Raw genomic sequence first — 19,339 nt, 5'->3', positions numbered from 1 at the left:
TCATTGTATTAGTTCATAGAGAATAGTCCTCCATAACTAGGTACTTTTTGATGCCTTTTTGTTGCGACATACGTAGTAGGTATACATGTCATATCATGCTATAATTATAGTGGCTGCTAATCTCCAATGCCCTCCACTCTCGCACAGGACGCAACTTCCAGCAGCCATGGGGTGCTCCACAACCTCCACTGAGTGATATTCAGTATAGGTGGAGGTGCCTACCACTTTGATCTTTACTTAGTAGTACGATTCAATTCCCGTCAGACTATCTATTAATTCAAGACAAGAAATTTCCAAAAACGTATAATAATAAAAATAAATGAGGCAAGTCACCAGTGCATAAAGAACAAGAGAGTTTAGTTGTTAATCAGGATTGCTCTAACTGAAGTATTCTAAGACATAAAATCATTCGTAAGAAAAGATATAAACCCGCCAGATCCCATATGTACCTGTAACCCAAGATAATAGAAACATGTACTTTACATCGTAATATTGAAACATGAAAACCTTTATTTTTGAAACACCCCTCCCCCTTTCCTTTGATTTCCTTTCCCTTTCTAATTCTTCCCGCTATCAGACACCGCCGAGCTCTGTGGTTGTGTCGTTACCAGAGAGTCGCCGCCGAGTTCTGATTCGCTTAGTACCGAGTCGGGAGTGTTCTCTCCGCTCGCGTTCGACTCGGTGTCCTCCTTGTTGGAGTCCTCGTCCGACTTGGCTCCCGCGCCGGCGTCGATGACGTTGGGGATAAGCTCGGGTGATATACGAGCGGCGGTGTCCTCGATCATGTCCTCGACGGAGGCACCACCCAGTAGCTTGAGCACAGGCAAATCGAGATCCAACTCGCGTGTGAACCACAGTCTCATGTCGACAGCCATAAGCGAGTCGATACCCAACTCGATGAGAGACATGTTGGGCGAAATGCTGTTATCCTCAGGGCGCATGCCGAGAAGTTTGTATAGAGTGCCAATAAGACCAGCTGTATTATCATGTTAGTTATTGGATATTTATTAGTTGTAGTGATGAGGGAAAACTTACCAAGTAGTACTGTCTTAACACCTTCCATGGTGGTCTGGTCCTTAAGTTGTGACCTGACAGAGGCAGAGCCACCCTCTTCGCCACCAGCAGTGCGGGCCTTGACCTTCCTGAAGTAGGAGAATCGGGGAACCTCCAACCATGGGGGAGGGTTCTCGGCATCTGGGTCACCAGGCTTGACAGCGGAAGAGATATCCCAGCAGGTGTCAGCGGGCGCATCGGCACCGCCAGCCAGGACGGCCTCGGCGAAGAACTGGAGGTAGTCCCATTCGGAGATGTTGGAGTAACCCATCTTCTCGAGACGGTCCATGAGAGTAGCCTCACGACGGGTGATGTAACCAATACCGTAGATACCAGCAAGGTTCATGACGGAGCCGGCAAGACCGCGGCGACGACGGTTCTCCATAGTGCCGGCCATGAAGCCGTTAGCGGATGCGTAACTGGATTGACCAATGTTACCAGTCAACCAAGCAAGGGAAGAGAAGACGATGAAGAAGTCGAGAGTGGGTTGCTGGAAGAGAGCGTCCAAGTGCCGGGTGCCTTCCACCTTGGGTCGGATGGTAGCGTTGAAGTCCTCGTAGGGTTGAGAAGCGAGCAGTTGGTCGTTGAGCACCATGGCACCGTTGCAGACACCAACAATGGGAGGGCAGGTCTGGTTGATGATGGCGTAAGTCTCGAGAACAGACTCAGCCGAAGTGATATCCATGGGAAGAGCAACGATGTTGGCACCGGCAGCCTTCATGTCCTTGAGCCATTCCTCGTTAAGCTTAGGCTTTCGCGAAGTCATGACGATGTGTCGAGCACCACGCTGGACCATCCATCGAGCTAGGACCAAGCCAAGTTCACCAGTGAGACCAGCAAGCCAGTATGTCTTGTCAGATCGGAACTGGACGATGTTCTCGGGCGGGGAGAGCTTGACGGAGGCCGCCTTCTGCGAAGTCCAGTTGGCAACGGCGAAGGTGGAGTCTTCAGCGCTGCGCTCGTATCCAGGCACGAGGTCGAGGACAAGCTCCTGGACGCGCTCGGTAGTGTCCAGTGTGGCTGCGTGCGACTCGAAGAAGTCCCGCGCCTGCTGGAGCAGTTCCGAGGTGGTCTCAGTGCTTGAGAGGGGCTCGACGATGGCCTTGTCGCTGAAACCGTTCGCAAGGTTTAGGCGGCGGATACTAGCGGGCAGCTGTGCTTCGATGCGAGCACCAATGCGGGAGGAGTCCTCAGCATCGGAGAAGTACACGTAGCTGGAAAGAGTGCGAGGAATGATGTTCTGGATGGTTCGCCTCTGAGCAGAGGGGTGGACGTATTGAACACCCTCAGCGTGGTCCTTGTTGGAGGTAGTGAAGCTGACTTCGATGTTGCGGCGCGCGGAAAGGTCCTTGAGGACTGCGGCAGCAAGGCTGGTGGGCTCGTGAGCAAGGAGAGAAGTACCCTTGGGGGTGCTTGATAGGATGAAGTCTCCCAGAACAACGTTGGCAGCAGCCACAAGCAGGCTAGTGTCCTGCTCATCAGAAACATCAACGGGGACGGTCCAGCTCTTAGGAACAGAGACAACGGATCGCTGAGTCTCGGAGAGGGCGAGAACCTTCTTGTCGCCAGCAGCTAGACGACCGACAATGAGGTAAAGAGAACCAACCGAAGGGATGGTCAAAGCAGCCAAGGAAGAACGGTGCACCTTGATGTCCACATAGCCTTCCTTAGACGTAGCAGCCCAAGTAGGAACGCGAACCTCGCGTAGCTCAGAAACACCAGCATTGGTTTCAACAGCCACGACAGTGTCGTTAAGAGGCACTTCGTTGCGGATCGTACGGCGGGAAGAGTTGTAGCGCTTGTCCAGACGAATGCAAGGAATGCATCGCGGAATGGTCGGCTTACCCTCAATGACACGGATCTCTCGCTCGAGGACCCAAGATGGGACGTAGGGAGTAGCGAAAGACTTCCAGGTGCTGGCAACGTGCATGCGGAGCAAGGTCTCGGCGACATACTTGGCATCAACCTTGGCCCTCTCGGTGAAGTCAATGAACTGCAGGCGCAGGTCAGGCTTCTCGTGAACCATGCATCGTCCCACACCGACCATCATGTTGCTGAAGGCATTGTAAACACCCGCGCCGTGAGTCAGCCATAGCACGTTAAGAGCCCTCTCAGTCAGAAGCTGGATAGCAGTCCACTTGGCCTCAGTGAAGGGGTGGAAAACAGACTCGTCGAGTTCTGTGAAGACAAGCACGAGCTGCTTAGGACCGAAGTCGCTTTCTTGCAGGTTCTCAAATTTCTCAATGATTTGAATCTCAGCAGCATACGGCTCGATGGCAGCGAGGGTGTCGGCCTGGACCTTGGCAGAGAACTCACTCGCGCCGGAGACGACAAGCAACTTGGGTAGCTTGATCAGGTCAACTTCAGCCTCAAGAGGCTGGCGGATGAGCTTCATCTGGACGTCGACAGCTTGGGTCAGCATGATGCTCAGAGGTACACCGTACCAGTTGGTCTCTGGAGTAGCAGTGTCAATGCCCGAGAAACCAGTCTTGCGCATAAGGGCATCCCAGCTCTGTTGAGGGACTAGAGGGTGGTGCTGTCGGCCATCGGCCTCACCGACCCACCATTCCGCAAGAGTACCGTACATGTAGGACGGTGCCACAGCACTGGTGTCGGTGAACTCAAGGAGGAGCAACTGTCCACCGGGCTTGAGGAGTTTGCGAACGTTAGCAAGCGTCTTCTCAAGCTCAGCAGTGGCGTGGAGACCCTTGGAAGCAATAACAAGGTCGTATCCGCCCTCAATGATGCCCTGAGCCGGAGCTTCCTGCTCAACATCGAAGGTCTTGTAAATGAACTTCTCAGCCTGCTCTCTGAAGACCTCAGAAGCATAGTCGAAGTTGTCCGCCGTAAGGTCAGTGTAGGTGTAAGAGCCAAAGCTGTCTCCGAGAGTGTTCACGACGGCCTCAGTGACGAATCCCTTTCCAGCGCCGAGCTCAAGAATTTCCATGTTCCTCAACTTGTGAGCGAGCTGGCTGACGAGATCAGCGACGTAGCCATTGTACTCGGTGCTGCCGAAGCTGTTCTTGTAGGCATGGTCCATTAACTTGGAGTCAAGGGGTGCGACCTCTCCACGAACGAAGGGGACAAGATTCTTGCCAAGAGTCTTGAGATGACGGAAGCCTTGGTTGGACTTGGCAAACTTGTTGATGCGCTCCTCTAATTCAGCAGTGTCATTGAGCCACTCCTTCTTGATAGTTGCGTGGGTGCCTGCAGCGGCTTCCTCGATAACTGAGCCGACCCAGGCAAGGTACTTCTTAGGGTGCCAAGCAAGCTCTTCGCGCTCCTCAGCAGTAATGGAGTCGTACAAGTTCTTCATGTAGTAGAAGCAAGCACGTTCGAAGAACTTGGCGTCCTCAGTCCAATTAGCACCAGCCTTCCAGAACTCAGTGAACTTGCGAGCAGCGTCGGGCTTCTCGATGCTCCAGACTGTTTCGGTCATCTTCTGAGCATCAGCAGAAGCTGTCACCTGAGTAACAGGGGTGACGTGGAGACCCTCAATTAGCAGGAGAGCGTTGCCCTCCGAGTCAAAGACATCGATATCACCAGCGACCTCGTGAGAAGATGGGTCAATGGTAACACTGGCATCGAAAGGAAGGTCAGTTCCCAAGCAGGAAGTCTGCTCGCTCAAGTACGGGTTGATGCGGATTGAGCGGATCACGGTAGGAACCATCAAGGTCCAGAGTTGACCGTCGCCTGGGGCACCAATAGCACCGAACATGCCCTGGAAGGCAACATCGAGAGGGGCGGGGTGGACAGCCAGCTCGGTCTGGTAGTTCTCGGCAGCGTCGATGTGGATCGTACCAGATGCCTGCTCAGTGGCGCGTCGCAGGGAGGTGACACCCTCGAACATCTCGCTGTAGTTGTATCCAAGCTTGGCGAGCGAGTTGTAGAAGATCTCAGTGTCGATGTCAGTCATCTTCTTCTTGTCTTGGCTGGGGTCTCGCTGAGGCAGTGTGTCTTCGGAGCCGTATCCAAGGCTGACGGTGACCTTGGCAGTTGAGGTCGTGATGGGAGCTGCGTCCTTGGTTGGGCAGGTCTCGCAGACGAAGTCAGCGGTGATAAGGCGAGCAGTCTCGTCGCGGCGGAAGTTGGATAGAGAGACGAGAGATTCAACACCAATAGTCTCATCCATGAACCCAACAGCACGCTGGATGGTGAGGTCTTGGAGCTCAATCTGGGCAACTTGCTCGTCGTTCTCATTCGCAAGGATTCTGCAAGCTTCGATGGCCATGCTGGCAAAGCCAGCACCGGGGAAGATGGTCTGGCCCTGGATCTGATGACCACGGAGCCATGATAGCTCACCCGGCTTGATGAAGTTGCGCCAGCGGAAGACGTTCTCACCAGCCTCGAGGCGCACACCAAGGAGCTCGTGCTGGCTCGATGGTCGGAATCGCATAGCCTTAGACAGACGAGATTCAGCCCAGTAAACCTGGCTGTGGTCCCAAGCGTAACCAGGGATAGTCTTCAGGAGTTCGGGCTTGTCGCTTTCAACAGAAGCAAACAGAGAATCGATCTCGCTGATATTGACAGCAGAGTTACCAATGTGGGCCCAGACAGCACCAGCGCCCTCAGAGAAAGCCTCGATATCGTTAGAGCCTCGGGCAAGGACACCAGAGTAAGGAACCTCAGTTCCAGTAACCTCCTCGAGAACCTGGCTGGCAGGGCCCTTAAGAGCGGCATGGGCACCGACTTCGAGAGCTAAGGCGGGAGTACCGACAGTCTCGAGAGCCTTCTGCAGAGCCTGAGAGAACAGCACGGGCTGCAGAAGGTTGTCGCGCCAGTAGGAGTCCTTGAGGACATCGGCCATCGCCTCTGAGACTTCCTCACCACCAAAAACCGAAGAGAACCAGCGGCACTTGCCGTTTCCGGCAAGAGCCTTGGTTCCGATACGGGCCATGGCATCCATGTACGGCTCCGCACATGGCTCCATGTGGTGGGAGTGGTAGGCAGTGTCAACCTTGAGGGCACGGACGAATTTCTTCTCGTCCTCAAAGATGAACTTTGCACGATCGATGGCGGTCTGGTCACCAGATAGCGTCACACTAGCGGGAGAGTTGCTTGCGGCAACGTTGAAACGACCGTGGCGAGCCATGGTGGGGAGATTAGCCAATTCAGCGGCATCTTCCATGGAGGTACCGACGGCCAACATAGAACCAGCGCCAATGTCGGCGCCACCAGCCAGCTTTCCATAGAGACCACGGTAGTAGGCAATGCGAACAGCATCGGTGGCAGTGAGGAAGCCAGCAGCATAAGCGGCAGCAATTTCACCACTGGAGTGGCCGACAACAACGTCGAATGAAACACCGAGACGAGCCAGCATGTCAACGAGGACAACTTGCACGGCAGTGCAGAGGGGTTGAGAGAAGGTTCCTTCCATGACACGGGAGACATCGGCAGCCTTGGCGAGCTCCTCCTTGAGAGACCACTCAGGGCGGTCACCCTCGGGAAGGCTGTTGAGAGAGTCCTCGAGCTCTTGCAGGCGGCTGGCAGCGAAAGGAGATGACTCGATGAGCTTGTAACCCATGCGAGGCCATTGGGCACCCTGACCAGTGAAAACACCCAAGATGGTCTTGGTCTTGTGTGCAGGGCGAACACCGAGGGCCTTGTTGTCGCTCTTCTTAGCCTCAAGCTTGGCAGTGAGCTTGGTTCGCAGGGTCTCAATAGTAAGGGCAGACGCATAAGTTCGTAGAGCGAAAGCAGATCTCCGCGATAAAGTCCATGCAAGGTCGCGGAGGTTGATGTCACTGTCGGTGGCATTCTCTAGGAAGTCAAGGTAGGTTTCAATCTGAGTGGCCAAAGTCTTCTCGGAGTTGGCTGAGAAGACGAAGGGGATGGCGGCGGTAGAGTGTCGCACAAGACCCTTCTTCTCAAGGTATTGCTTGGCCATTGTCGGCTCATAGCTCTCAATGATGGCGTGGGCGTTGGCTCCACCGAAACCAAAACTGTTTACACTGGCGCGGCGAGGTGTTCCAGCAGGTAATTGAGGCCACGGCTTCGCGTCCGTCAAGATCTGAAGCTTGCCATAGTAAGGCTTGATGTCGGGGTTGAGGTTCTCGAACAGCATGTTAGGAGGGATGACACCGTTCTGAACGGCAAGGGAGGCCTTTAGCAGACCAGCAACACCTGCCGTTCCTTCTGTGTGACCAATGATAGTCTTAATGCTCTGTTCATTTTATTAGCTGCTGTTATGGAATTTTGCAATGATCATGTTCCTTCACTTACACCAACGTATAGCACATCGTTAGGGTCATCAGATTGCTCCTTCTCGCCGAAGAAGGCTCTGTAGATAGCACCGGCCTCTTGCGGGTCACCAGCCTTGGTGCCCGTGCCGTGGGCCTCGAAGTACTGGCAGCGGTCGGTCAAGGGGGAGAGACCGGCATTGGCGTATGTCTTTCGAATAAGCTCGGCCTGCGAGACGCTGCTAGGCATTGTGATACCAGTCGTTCGGCCGTCCTGGTTGGTACCGGTCTCACGGACAATGCACTCGATGGTGTCGCCATCACGGATGGCGTCACTGAGACGCTTGAGCATAACAGCTGCTACACCCTCACCTCGGGCGTAGCCATCGGCACCCGAATCCCACATGCGGCTACGGCCGGTGGGCGAAAGCATCTGGACGTTGCTTTCAGCAACGAAGTTGGTGGGGCCGAAGATGAGGTTAGCCCCTGCCGCGACGGCCAAGTTGGACTCGCCCTTTCGGAGAGATTGGACAGCCTGGTGTGTGGCGATGAGAGAGGACGAGCAGGCCGTGTCGATGGTCATCGACGGACCCGTCCAGTTGAAGAAGTACGAGACACGGTTCGACAGGATACTCGAAGCCGTGCCTGTAGCCGCATACTTGGGGAGAGATTCAAGATCGTGGTAGGTGATGTGGGCATAGTCATTGCACATGACACCCACGTATACGGCGGTGGATGAGCCAGACAGCTCCTCAATCTGGTGGCCCGACGACTCTAAGGCTTCATAGACAACTTCCATGAGAAGACGTTGCTGGGGATCTATGCCTTCAGCCTCAGAGCCGGGAATGCTGAAGAATTGCGCGTCGAAGTGGCGCGTGTCCTCTTCGATGAGGTAAGAGTTGAGCACATTGCTGGTGCCGTGGTGGCTACCGTCCTTGTGGTAGAAGGCCTCGGCCGAGAAACGGTCGATCTTGCTACCAACATCTCGTGGTGCCTTGAGGAGGTCCCAAAGCTTGGACGGCGTGGATGAGCCTCCTGGGAAGCGGCAGCCGGAGCCGATGACAGCAATGGGTTCCTCGGCGTAATCGGCGTAGCCCGACATAATGAATATTGTACTGGGGTGGTTTGTCTAAAGGGGTATCTAAAGAAAAGGAAAAGATATGGTTTAACGGCAGCGGGATGTGGGCTGATAGAGGACACCAATCAAGTGTTCTTCTCTGAGTGAAATGACGAGCGGCTATGTCCGAGTGTGGTTCATTTGATGATGAAGTGTTGGACCCGGTATGATTTGATGGGATGGGTGTGATCGAATGAATGGCTCGAGTTAGAGGAGTTGTTGTTGCGCTGTCAAATCAACTTGTGTTTGCGATGAGTTGTAGCCAGATGATTATTTTGACGGAACATACGATGCTGTCATATACTCGATATCAGATGTGCTTGAGACGGGTCTGTCCAACCTATTTCGAACACAGCCATTTGGTATTTCCTAATCTCGTTCTAGGCCATGTCATCATCTACAGCTATCCTTTCAGCCGTAACAGCCGTAAAGGTATAACGTAGGATGAGCCGTGCCTCTGGATCGTCTGGCATTCTCGAAACAGTAGTTGTCAGCCTGGTTTCCTTGACGATTCCATGACTAGCAAGCCTCGCCTGACTGTTTGAGACCCCGGCCATCGTTGCCACCCCGTTGATAGTAAAGGCTGATGTGGGTTTGTCGATTTTGGTCGATACCCAAAGAGGAAGTGTAACTAATGTTGAGAAATAGATTACCATTTTGAGAAAGTTTCCAGAAAGGGGACAGTGTGATTGTGGGATTGGCTTGCATATAAGCGATGTACCTAGCTACCAGGTAGATAAGCGCTAATAATAGATTTATCAATTTTAAGCTTGTTTGAAGCTTCTTTGTTACAGCCACTTCCTAGTGGAGTTTTGTGGGGTACAATTCTGTAGTAATTAAGCAATCAAGCAATTGCCAAATTCGGGAACCAGCTCCTACCCCGAATAAGAACACAAACCTTTTTCTAACATCATCGTAAAGTCCTAGGGATACACGTGACTTTTACCAACCTCCTATCCACGAGAAGCACGAAAGGGGTCCGAGGGTTGCGGAAATCGGTCGTTGAGTTGTGGTAATAGTTCGATGGGGCGATTTTCAACCTTCCTCCATTTTGGCTCTTAGGCTCTTTCTAGGCTCTTTCTAGGCATACGCAACACAAACTCCATCGCCCTAACCCCGACTTTGGCCGAATTTACCCGCCGAAATCCGTCCTCCAAGATAGTCTCGCCGTTGCTCGACTCCCATCGGCTTCGCTCAAGCACAACCCAAACAGTCTCGAATTTAGCAAGGTATATAAGACTCGTCATTCGTCGATCGCATAGCGTCCTAAGAGAGGTTCGAGTTGTCGTGGACCTTGGAATAATACACCGGGCCTTAGGTCCACCTTTTTGCCATCCACAATAAATTTAACTTGGCTTTTCTTTGGTTTTTCTTCTTCTCCCTAAGCTATCAAGCATGTAATTTTTCCGATCATGTGCGTCTCTTTGTGTTCAACATTGTTCGTCTCCCAGATCGAGATGGGTACATAGGGTGGACATCGTAAATAGGTAGATTGCGGTTGCAAACGTCGAGGCCTTTGGATTGTGTGAATGAAGAACAAAATTTCTAAACTTCTATGTCCGAGAAGCGACCATACATATACTTAAAAGCAAATGCTACAAACATCACACTTGGGCAGCCAGACATCATGATATCTGAGACACGTTTACTATATGATGCTCAAAAAGGAGTGATGAGAATTCGTGCCGAGGTAGATTAACTGTACAGCCTCTAGATCCAGCCAATCACTTTTTGGATTTATAGATTAGCGAAAGCGAATGCGTGGACGGGAGTTGCGAAACCATATTAAAATATGTATTTCTTTCGTTGGGATTTTAGGATCAACGATGTGTTTGCCATAAATAGGTATACAACTACCTCGGTCCACCACCCGTAGATGACCAACGCATCGAGATCGACATGCCGGTATATGGAAAGATTTGTTCCAACTACCGAAGCACCAATCATAAGAGACAATTGCTTCTAGTGTCATCTAGGCGGCTGTAGTGTCTATCGGTCCGGTTCTCGTTGACCGTCAATGCTTCCTAAAACGTCACTTTCGAAGGTTGTTTGGGCTCAGATCTTCATACCTTTGAGAACTGAGGAGTAGGATAATTGTTCAGTTTATACTAACATTCCCAAGCAAGAAATGTACCAGTAAGCGAGTATATACAGCCATTTTAAATTTTGTTTTATATAAAACTTCTACACCAGACCTTGCCCAAGTGTTTCTTAGTGTGATATCGTGGTGATTTTAGCATTGCTGCGGGGTGAAAAAACGACGTCATTGAAACATGAAATAATTGAAGCGACTACTTGCCTTGCCGATCATTACAACTATCTTAGTATAAAAATTGCACATTTCACTTAAAACTACCTATCCAAGTAACCGCATGTCTTATATTCGAGATTAGTTTTGCTAGTCGTCAAAGTTTCATTTGCGAGACTTGTTCTTTCTGGGAGAATCATGTTAACGCATGCTCTTGTATTCTCATTAAATAGCCGCAACACCAGCCTCTCCAAATTCAAGATACAAACAGCGGGAAAATGATCAATACAACAGGTGATACAAGTTTTTGGAATACCCAAGGCGTGGCGTTCTTCAGGTCTTACCTTGCTTGTATACGAAAGCCAATCGGGTCCTTTATTTATAGCCACCGACTTCCTAATATGGCAATATGTAAGCTTGGCACTCAATATAGCAATCTCTAATTTAATGGGCGAAAGAAATATCTATGTGGTTACTGAAAGCAGTGAAGAAAAACTGACGTCTCTTATTATGAGAAGAAATGGTTTCTTAGCGGTGTACTGAATTAGCAATGGTGTTTGTTGCTGGATAACTCATGTTTTCCAATCGAGCGGCGTGTTTAGCAAAATACTTTAAAATGCATATACACGCGAGCCCATAGGTACCTGTTATGTAAAGAACAACGTGAAATTCTTTCAATATGCCACACATACGGGTAGTACCTTAAATGGATCTTTTTGATTAAACTACTTTCCTGGGCATAGATAACATTATAAATAAAAGCAGCAAAACAATTTATCCAAGCTATAGCCCATAGATTCGTCATGACGAATCGGTTTCACTCCTTTCATGTAGGTACTTAAATACTAAAAAAGTTAGTCGACCCATGCACAATTTTCTTCTGGATTGATAAACCTCCCCGGAATATAATAGATCCTTTATTTTTCAATGTTGAGTTTTATAGTCCAGGGCTAGTTTGATATATTGGTAGATACTTATTTTTTCAACTAGTGGTTGCTTATAGTTATGTACGTACTTAGATATTATGAGGCAAAATACACTTAAACACGTGGGAAACCTCGAGTTTGGTCAACTGATTGTAGGCCAGAATACTGTTAATACACCCGATACAAAGCACTTGAAGTGTAAAATCATGTACAGTTCATTGTTTTAGCTTTTTTATTTTAAGTCTAGTCCACCAGGTCATATGAGATTATACTTTACCTCCTAATCTCCGTTTGCAGAAAAACTCAGTCAAACGGACAGAAAACCATTTCCTAACATATAAAAGGGCACCTAGGTAGAGAGTACCTATGTTAGCATAAACTTGATAGAGATAGCGAGACCTTTACAGTCATTCATACCTAGAAAGTACAGTCAAGGCATACGGTTCATGGTCATAGTGACGTGATATTTTTTTTTTCGTTGCAAAACCGCTGGAACCCTTTTGGAAATAAGATTGACATTGAGCAATCGACTTATTTTATCATATTTTCAATTTGAATAAATGGTAGCAATACCAATGCCCTAAGATGAAAGTTCAACCAAGTATCCACTGCTCAATGAAACCTCCAGGTGAATTTCATATACACGATCAATATCACGCTCTTGAAAGTTTAGCGACAGTCATACCCATTTTCAATATCAACTAAGTTAATCGTGTATTGCTATTCTATTTCCTTACGTATTCTACGCCAGCAACGCACTACTAGACCATCTCAATTTATTATACAATATACCCGAGATTCAATTCAAACGCTAGTCTACCACAAAGAAAATACCTCGTTACATCCATAATACAACACTAACCGTTACCTAACACCCATCACGCTTGTAACGCAACGTCCTTAATATGCCTCGCCGCGATCTTCCTCCCGCTGTCTACATAGCCTACTTGTTCTGATATCCTCTTCGCCGTCTCTCTGAACTTCTCAGCTTCGGGTGAGCCTCCAACCACTCTTTCTAAGGCGGCTGCGAACTCGTCTGCCTTCACATAAGGAGCAGCCTTCTCATTGCCTCTGACGCCGACTCCAATCATCTCAGTTCGCGTCGCAAAGTCGTAGGTGTCGATCCAGACAGGGCAGACAACCTGCGGCACACCAGCGCCAATGGCCTCGTGGAAGGAGTTAGAGCCTCCGTGATGCACGTAAGCTAGGATCGACTTGCTAGCCGTCAAAGCGGCCACAGGGGTCGAGGGCAGCCACGAGATAATCTTGATGCGGTCGCCGAAGAGATCCGTGTCAACGGTGGGCGGCTTTTCCTCCTTCGAAGGCTTCGGACACTTCCACAGGATCTGGATCTCCGAATGACGGTCGGCAATCTCCTGGATCGCTGATAAGACCTCGCCGATCTGGTTGCCCTTGTAAGTGACGTGGGAGCCCATGTTAATGATAACAGTGGGTCTGCCAATCAACCACTTATGGAGCTCCGGGTCCGCTGTTTCAAGCGGTTCGAATGGGGGTAGGATCGGCCCGCAACCGATCAGGTTGTCAGGCACGTAATCTAACGGGAAATCTGTTTGAGGTCGCGCTTGTGTGAGGTACGTCAGGTTGAAGTCGAACATGTTGTACTTGGTGCTCAGGTTTCCCGGAATGCCGCGGTCATTACGGGCTTTGATGAAGTCCTTTACCTCCGGAATGAAGTAGCTGAGCTTGAGCAAGTTGTAGATCAGATAAATGTTCGGCAAAATGCTCGACCAAGGCAATGGGACGCGGAATCCCGATGACACTCTGCATTCTCTGTCAGTTAAGTGGATTTACACAGAAGATTAAGCAAGACATACACTGGGAATTTCCACGCGAACCCAAGATAAGGTTGCATGTGCACGGCATGATCTTTGAAGACTCCCGGGCTCATGTAGACGTGCCGTTGCTTGAGCGTGTTGACCGCATCGGCTCCGGGACCGAACAAAAAGTCCAGTACCACTGCGGCAGGCTTTAGTTCCTTGATCAGGTTGACGCAGGAGTCGTAGATGACAAAATAGTCATCTGTATCCCACGGAGCGAGTAGCATTGGCATCGTCTCTTTGTAGGACTGAATTGCTCCTTGAACCCCTGGCGGATGTCTCGGTAGGAACTCCTTGCCCTTCTCTATCACAACGTCCTTGAAGCATTTTCCTTCTAAGGCGTGGAAAGTGACACCAGGGGCAACGTTTGGTGCCAGGCCCTTGAATGAACCGATATGGACGTCCATGGACTCATCGGTGGCGAGCGCGGCGGACGCAGCCAAATTGACGGAAGCTTGACTGAACTCCGCATTCGTCAAGAACAAGACGGTCGTACGTTTCGCCATTGTTCTTGCTTAGAGGGAACTCAGATGATGTCCACAAAATTTCAAAAATTCAGGAGCTTATTGGGATCGCATTCAATCATACGACTAACTATCAACTATCAAATTACCTAGCTTTGAGTATATACATAATGAGGTGGTGACATTGGAGCCACCGTTGAAGGAAGAGGTTAAAGATAGAAACCCATTTGGGCTGCAGTGACCTTTTTTTAGCCCTAATTAGGGCTACCAGATTTTGCCCTGGGAATCTGTTCTGTGTCAGTGAATCATTGCCGTTCTGGGATAGTGTCCCAATCAGGAAACCTGGAAGGCTTAGTTCCAAAACTGCTACCCGATTCGGAAGCTCCTTAGCTAACCGTAGTTGGTAGGGCTGAGGAGCATCAGGGGATTTGTACTGGACGATTTATCTAGAAATCAATATATCAAAACTTCGAACATATCTATCTTCGTCGTAAGATATCGAATGATGTGAAAGGTCGAATGATCATTTAGAGTACAGCCAGCACGAAAAAAACAGTCTCAATCTTCCAACACCAAATCTCAGTGCCATACTCATACTCTACTATCTCCTACTATCACAATGTCTGCCTCTATCCCCACCACACAAACGGCTGTCATCGCCGGCCCCTCAGGCGAGTTCCTCGTCTCCAGCGAGACTCCCGTCCCAGAGCTCAAGCCGGACTCCATTCTCGTCAAGGTCAAGGCCGTAGCTTTGAATCCCGTCGACACTAAGCTCGTCGGTGACTTCATCACGCCCGGCTGCATCTTCGGCTTCGACTTGGCAGGCACCGTCATAGCCATTGGCTCTGAAGTGAAGAAGGACCTCAAAGTGGGCGACCGAGTATGCGGTTGTGCCAGCGGCAGTATGTGAATTCTTCGCGACAGAAATTTCGAGATATTAATAGCTAATCCGAAATGCAGTGAACAAGGAAAAGCCCTTGGCTGGAGCTTTCGCCGAGTACGTGGCACTACCTGGTGACCTGACTCTCAAGGTCCCTGAGACCATGTCCTTCGAGGACGCCGCCTCTATGGGCACTGCTATCGCATCAGCTAGCATGGTGCTGTTCTGGTCTCTTGGCATGCCCCTAAGCATATTGGACAGCACCTCCGATGAGCCTCTCCCGACCGTTCTCGTCTACGGTGGTAGCACATCCACGGGAACCATGATGCTGCAATTGCTGAAGGTCTGCGGTTTCCCCACCATCACCACCTGCTCGCCTCACAACTTCAAGCTCGTCAAGTCGTACGGTGCCGACCAGGTGTACGACTACAAGTCCGCCAACTGCGCGCAGCAGATCCGAGCTGACACCAAGAACTGCCTTGAGTACGCCATCGACTGCTTCGCCGAGGACTCTTCCATGAAGTTCTGCTATGCCGCCCTCGGCCGCGCTGGCGGCCACTACACTGCTCTTAACCCCTTCAATGACACCTTGGCTACTCGCAAAGTCATCACCCCTGACTGGATTCTGGCCACCCGTATCGCCGGTGATGGCTCTCACTGGCCTGCTCCTTACGGCTGCGAGCCCGAGCCCAGACTAAAGGAGCTTGCTGGTCCTCTATTCGGCCGCATCCAAGGTCTTTTGGATGGTGGCAAGATCCGACCCCATGCCGTTCGCGTTGAAGAGGGTGGCCTACCCGGCCTGTTGAACGGAGTTGGCATGATCAGGAGAGGCGAGATCAGCGGAACCAAGTTGGTTTACTCTGTAGCATGATTGGATTGATGTATGAAAATTACTCTTTTTACGGTGTTTGGAGATGTTTCTGGGTAGATACGATAGATTCTTGGCTGTTCGTGTGTTTTACACGTAGGATATTGGTTTCACACATTCACGGTTTCTGTACTTATTTTTACTGTACAAAAATATAAACATTAGAAGCCAAATTTTTGTTGCTCCAACTTTGACTATGTGATACTATTCTTACGCCTGCCGTGTTATGATTTCGTGCAAAACCCCGAGACAGCAACCTTGCCCTCATCACCAATACCACCCATGGCCACCCCAAGACAAATGGGACCAAGTTTACATATGTCAATCAAGTCAGCTGAACTACACTTGAGGCGATCGGTTTGGACTCAGCTAATCCCGCCGATCTGGGACACTTGAAACCGTCCAAAGTCCAAGCTAGGTAGAAATTACTAATATCTTGCTTTCAATTGATGCATACGTCGTGGTGATATCATGAACCACTCAGATCTCTCCGATTAGACAAAATTCCATATCCATTTTCTATTTTGGGTTTCGCCTGATGCCTTCAGGGGCAAAAGGATTGTAGTGGACTTTCTAAAAATATACCTTCGCTCGAGCTTCGTTCATCCAGTTCATCCCAGTTACTTTACGCAACGACGATCAGTCCCCAAAGAGAGAAGAGTTTGTCGATCAAAGTGGCCCGAAGAGCGAGCTGCGGCAGCTGGAGCAAATGCAGTCAAATGGAATTCAGCTTACGGTTATACTGCATGTCCTATTCGGTCCCCGATATTACACGGAAACGGAAACCCTTGGCATCGGCGACATGTGTAAGCCGGGGATTATACAACCTAGTTACCCACTACTACATTACCACTTTAGTCGAATCCCAATCGCACGTTCGTGGAGCTGCGGCTATGGTTTATCTCAACAAGAAAGATTATAATATGCTAAGGTAAAATCCAAGGCATTCCAACTTCGGTTTTCAGTCGAACGATGAATAGGACGTTAGCTCTGGCGTGTTTTGTGTTTTGAAGTGAAAGGATCCATCAGCCCTATGGCCCAAAGTGGAACCTGCCGAATAGGGTAATAGCAGACTGTTTCCTCATTAGGAAATCCCAGGATTTTTCTCTTAGTCCAGATCTATCCTCTCCTGTAGACTCGTCGTCGGCCCCCACAAATCGTGAGGCGCGAGTGATAGACTAAATGAACGCTGTTTACCACCGATAATGTCACAGAACTTTTGTAACCAAGCCCACACTTCACCCGTGCAGTCATAAGACCTTTCCACTCAGATAGATCGGCATTAGTGACTAAGCGTTCACAATGGCGATACCTTCCTGGCTATTGGCCCAGGCCACAGCTGGAGCTGCTACATACGCTCTCGTGCGATATAGACCTCTACCGGAGGGAGTCTTTCTTTCAACCGCCAGCCATGTCAAAACCTTCTTCGTCATTTACTCTATTATTCTGTTTGGATGGGTTCTATACGCTCGGTTCATCCACCCCAAGTGGCTGAGTCCCCTAAATAAGCTACCGAAGCCGCCGGGTGGCACTTGGTGGAACGGTCACTTCATGCAATGTTTCTCGGTTGGGACGGGTGAGACTGAGGCGGGGTGGTAAGTTCTGGCCAATTTTTTTTTTTTTTCTTTATTTCCCATTCATCCGAATGCGGCCTTTGACTAATCGAAATTCCCCAGGATTCGTTCGATTCCCAACGATGGGTTCATCTACTACCTGCACATCTTCAACACGCCGCGCGTCATCGCCACGTCCCCCAAGGTGATCCAGGAGCTCTGCACGCGGGCCGACGAGTTCGTCAAGCCCAAGTTCATCCTCTGGCTCGCCGAGAAGCTGCTGGGCATCGGCCTCGTGCTGGCCGAGGGCCAGCACCACCGCCGGCAGCGACGCGCCTTCCTGCCCATCTTCGCCCCGCGCCACGTCCGCGAGATGTACCCCATCTTCTGGGACAAGACGCGCGAGGTCACGCAGAAGCTGGCCGGCATCGTGACCTCGCAGTCGCGCACCGGCGAATCCGTCTTCGAGGTCGGCCACTGGTCGTCGCGCGCCGCGCTCGACATCGTCACCATGGCCACCCTCGGCGCGGACTTCGGCGCCATCCAGGACGAGAACTCCAAGCTCGCCAAGACCTACCGGCTCGCGCTCGAGCCCACTCGCGGCTACCTCTTCCAGGCTCTCCTCAAGCTGTGGTTCCCGCCCTGGCTGATTGACGCCATCCCCAACAAGTGGAACCGCAGTCTGCGCGAGTACGTGCCCGTTTTCCGTGGCGTGTGCCGCGACCTGCTCAACAAGAAGCGTCTCGAAGTCGCCGACAAGACGCGTGAGAAGGGCAAGGATCTGCTCAGTTTGTGCTTCCACTACGAGGAAGTCGCGGACGCCGACGAGGAGGAGCTTATCGATCAGCTCTCTACGTTTATGGCCGCCGGACACGAGACTATCTCCGTCGGTATTACCTGGGCTGTCTACATGATGTGCTTGCACCCGGAGTGGCAAGAACTGTTACGCGCCGAAGCCCGAGCTCATTTCCCCGACCCCACCGGCAGCACTGATGCGGCAAGTGACAAGAAGGTTACGAGCGCCGACGTCGAGCAGATGCCCCTCATGCAGGCTTTCATCAACGAAGTCCTCCGCTGGTACCCGCCCATCCCACAGACGCTGCGTGAGCCCCTCCAGGACACCGTCGTCTGTGGCCAGCTCCTGCCCAAGGGTATTTCGATCGTCGTTCCCATCAAGGGTATCCACCGTCACGAGGACGCCTGGGGCCCCGACGCCAACGTCTTCAACCCACGGAGATGGCTGAACGCGGACGGCTCCTTCAACTCGACCGGAGGTGCCGTCTCGAAGTACGCCAACCTTTCCTTCATGCAAGGTGTTCGCAGCTGCGTCGCCATGGGCTTCGCCAAGGCCGAGATGGCCTGCGTTCTCGCCGCCTGGGTCGGCCGCTTCGAGTTCGACTTGGTCGACGAGGAACTGCGCGACGAGAGCAACATGAAGACCTCCAACGGAGGCTTCTCCGGCCGTCCTAAGCACGGTATGTTTGTCAAGTGGAAGGTTCTCAGCGGATGGGATGCCTAGGTTCCAGGCGTTTTACGGAAACGGAAATGAGGGAAGCATAGATTTTTTTTTCCACATCATCATGATTCGATTTACATGTACAAGGTACTACCTATTTGGTCAGTTTTGGGGGGGGGGGGGGGGGGGGCAGGGACAACTTTGTGGAGTACTATGTGTTGAATGTCACCATTTAGAGCAAAAAGAAATTAACTTAGAAGGTTGTCACCTGTATTCAGTTTGGAGGCTCTTCGTCGTTTTCGCAAAAGAGAGGAGTATGTATTAGAGAAATGAGACATGCAGATGCGTTGAAGGGCACCGTGCCATAGTAGGCAGGTGGTGCATCAAAGAGTGGACGGTTACCTTGGTAATAAAAGCGCCGCAAAAATCCTTCGAAATTCCCCCTCTTCGCGCCCCAAATAATTCCCTACGTTCTCCACTACCTTTAGGGTTATTAGGAATAGACTTACGTAGAGAGATCCGCTTCAAGGGCGGGTTATTGGTCTTCACTCGAGAATACAGCGCCGTATTTCTGCGCCATCCGTAGCTGTGTGGATTTATGATGATAATACGGATGGATTGGATATAAACGATTGGCGAGTGCTTAGCAATGCTTAGCAGTGCTTAACTAGCTAAGTCTCTGTGCCAAGGAGCAATAGTCAAAAAGCTAAGAGTATGTGACCAGTTGCTCCCAGCCCCTCAAGGTGGTGATGCTCCT

General features: G+C 50.8%; 4 protein-coding genes across 4 annotated transcripts; 2 read left to right on the top strand and 2 right to left on the bottom strand.

Moving 5' to 3' along the window:
• Nucleotides 1–557: 557 nt before the first annotated feature.
• F4807DRAFT_461497 (putative polyketide synthase) lies at nt 558–8,334 on the bottom strand (the record flags this gene model as incomplete). The annotated part of the gene is made up of 3 exons (XM_048001683.1): nt 558–976; nt 1,036–7,216; nt 7,276–8,334. 3 exons carry the CDS (start codon nt 8,332–8,334, stop codon nt 558–560), a joined length of 7,659 nt encoding a protein of 2,552 aa, XP_047853082.1.
• Nucleotides 8,335–12,032: 3,698 nt separating this feature from the next.
• F4807DRAFT_139137 (glycosyltransferase family 1 protein) lies at nt 12,033–14,253 on the bottom strand. Its single transcript, XM_047993099.1, has 2 exons — nt 13,359–14,253; nt 12,033–13,305 (listed from the first exon to the last, which is right to left on the bottom strand). The coding sequence occupies exons 1-2, from the start codon at nt 13,865–13,867 to the stop codon at nt 12,402–12,404; spliced, it is 1,413 nt and encodes a 470-aa protein (XP_047853081.1). The 5' UTR covers nt 13,868–14,253; the 3' UTR covers nt 12,033–12,401.
• A 1-nt stretch (nt 14,254) lies between these two features.
• On the top strand, nt 14,255–15,934 carry F4807DRAFT_139202 (putative alcohol dehydrogenase). Its single transcript, XM_047993100.1, has 2 exons — nt 14,255–14,727; nt 14,786–15,934. Exons 1-2 carry the CDS (start codon nt 14,445–14,447, stop codon nt 15,574–15,576), a joined length of 1,074 nt encoding a protein of 357 aa, XP_047853080.1. The 5' UTR covers nt 14,255–14,444; the 3' UTR covers nt 15,577–15,934.
• A 789-nt stretch (nt 15,935–16,723) lies between these two features.
• Nucleotides 16,724–18,778, top strand: F4807DRAFT_430103 (cytochrome P450). The gene is made up of 2 exons (XM_047998399.1): nt 16,724–17,168; nt 17,250–18,778. Exons 1-2 carry the CDS (start codon nt 16,876–16,878, stop codon nt 18,643–18,645), a joined length of 1,689 nt encoding a protein of 562 aa, XP_047853079.1. The 5' UTR covers nt 16,724–16,875; the 3' UTR covers nt 18,646–18,778.
• Nucleotides 18,779–19,339: the final 561 nt, after the last annotated feature.

This window comes from Annulohypoxylon truncatum (genome assembly GCF_022578515.1).
Source record: "Annulohypoxylon truncatum strain CBS 140777 unplaced genomic scaffold F4807scaffold_21, whole genome shotgun sequence".
Classification (NCBI taxonomy): domain Eukaryota; kingdom Fungi; phylum Ascomycota; class Sordariomycetes; order Xylariales; family Hypoxylaceae; genus Annulohypoxylon; species Annulohypoxylon truncatum.
The sequence above is the reverse complement of the archived record's forward strand: the minus strand, read 5'-3'. Positions and strand labels throughout refer to the sequence as shown.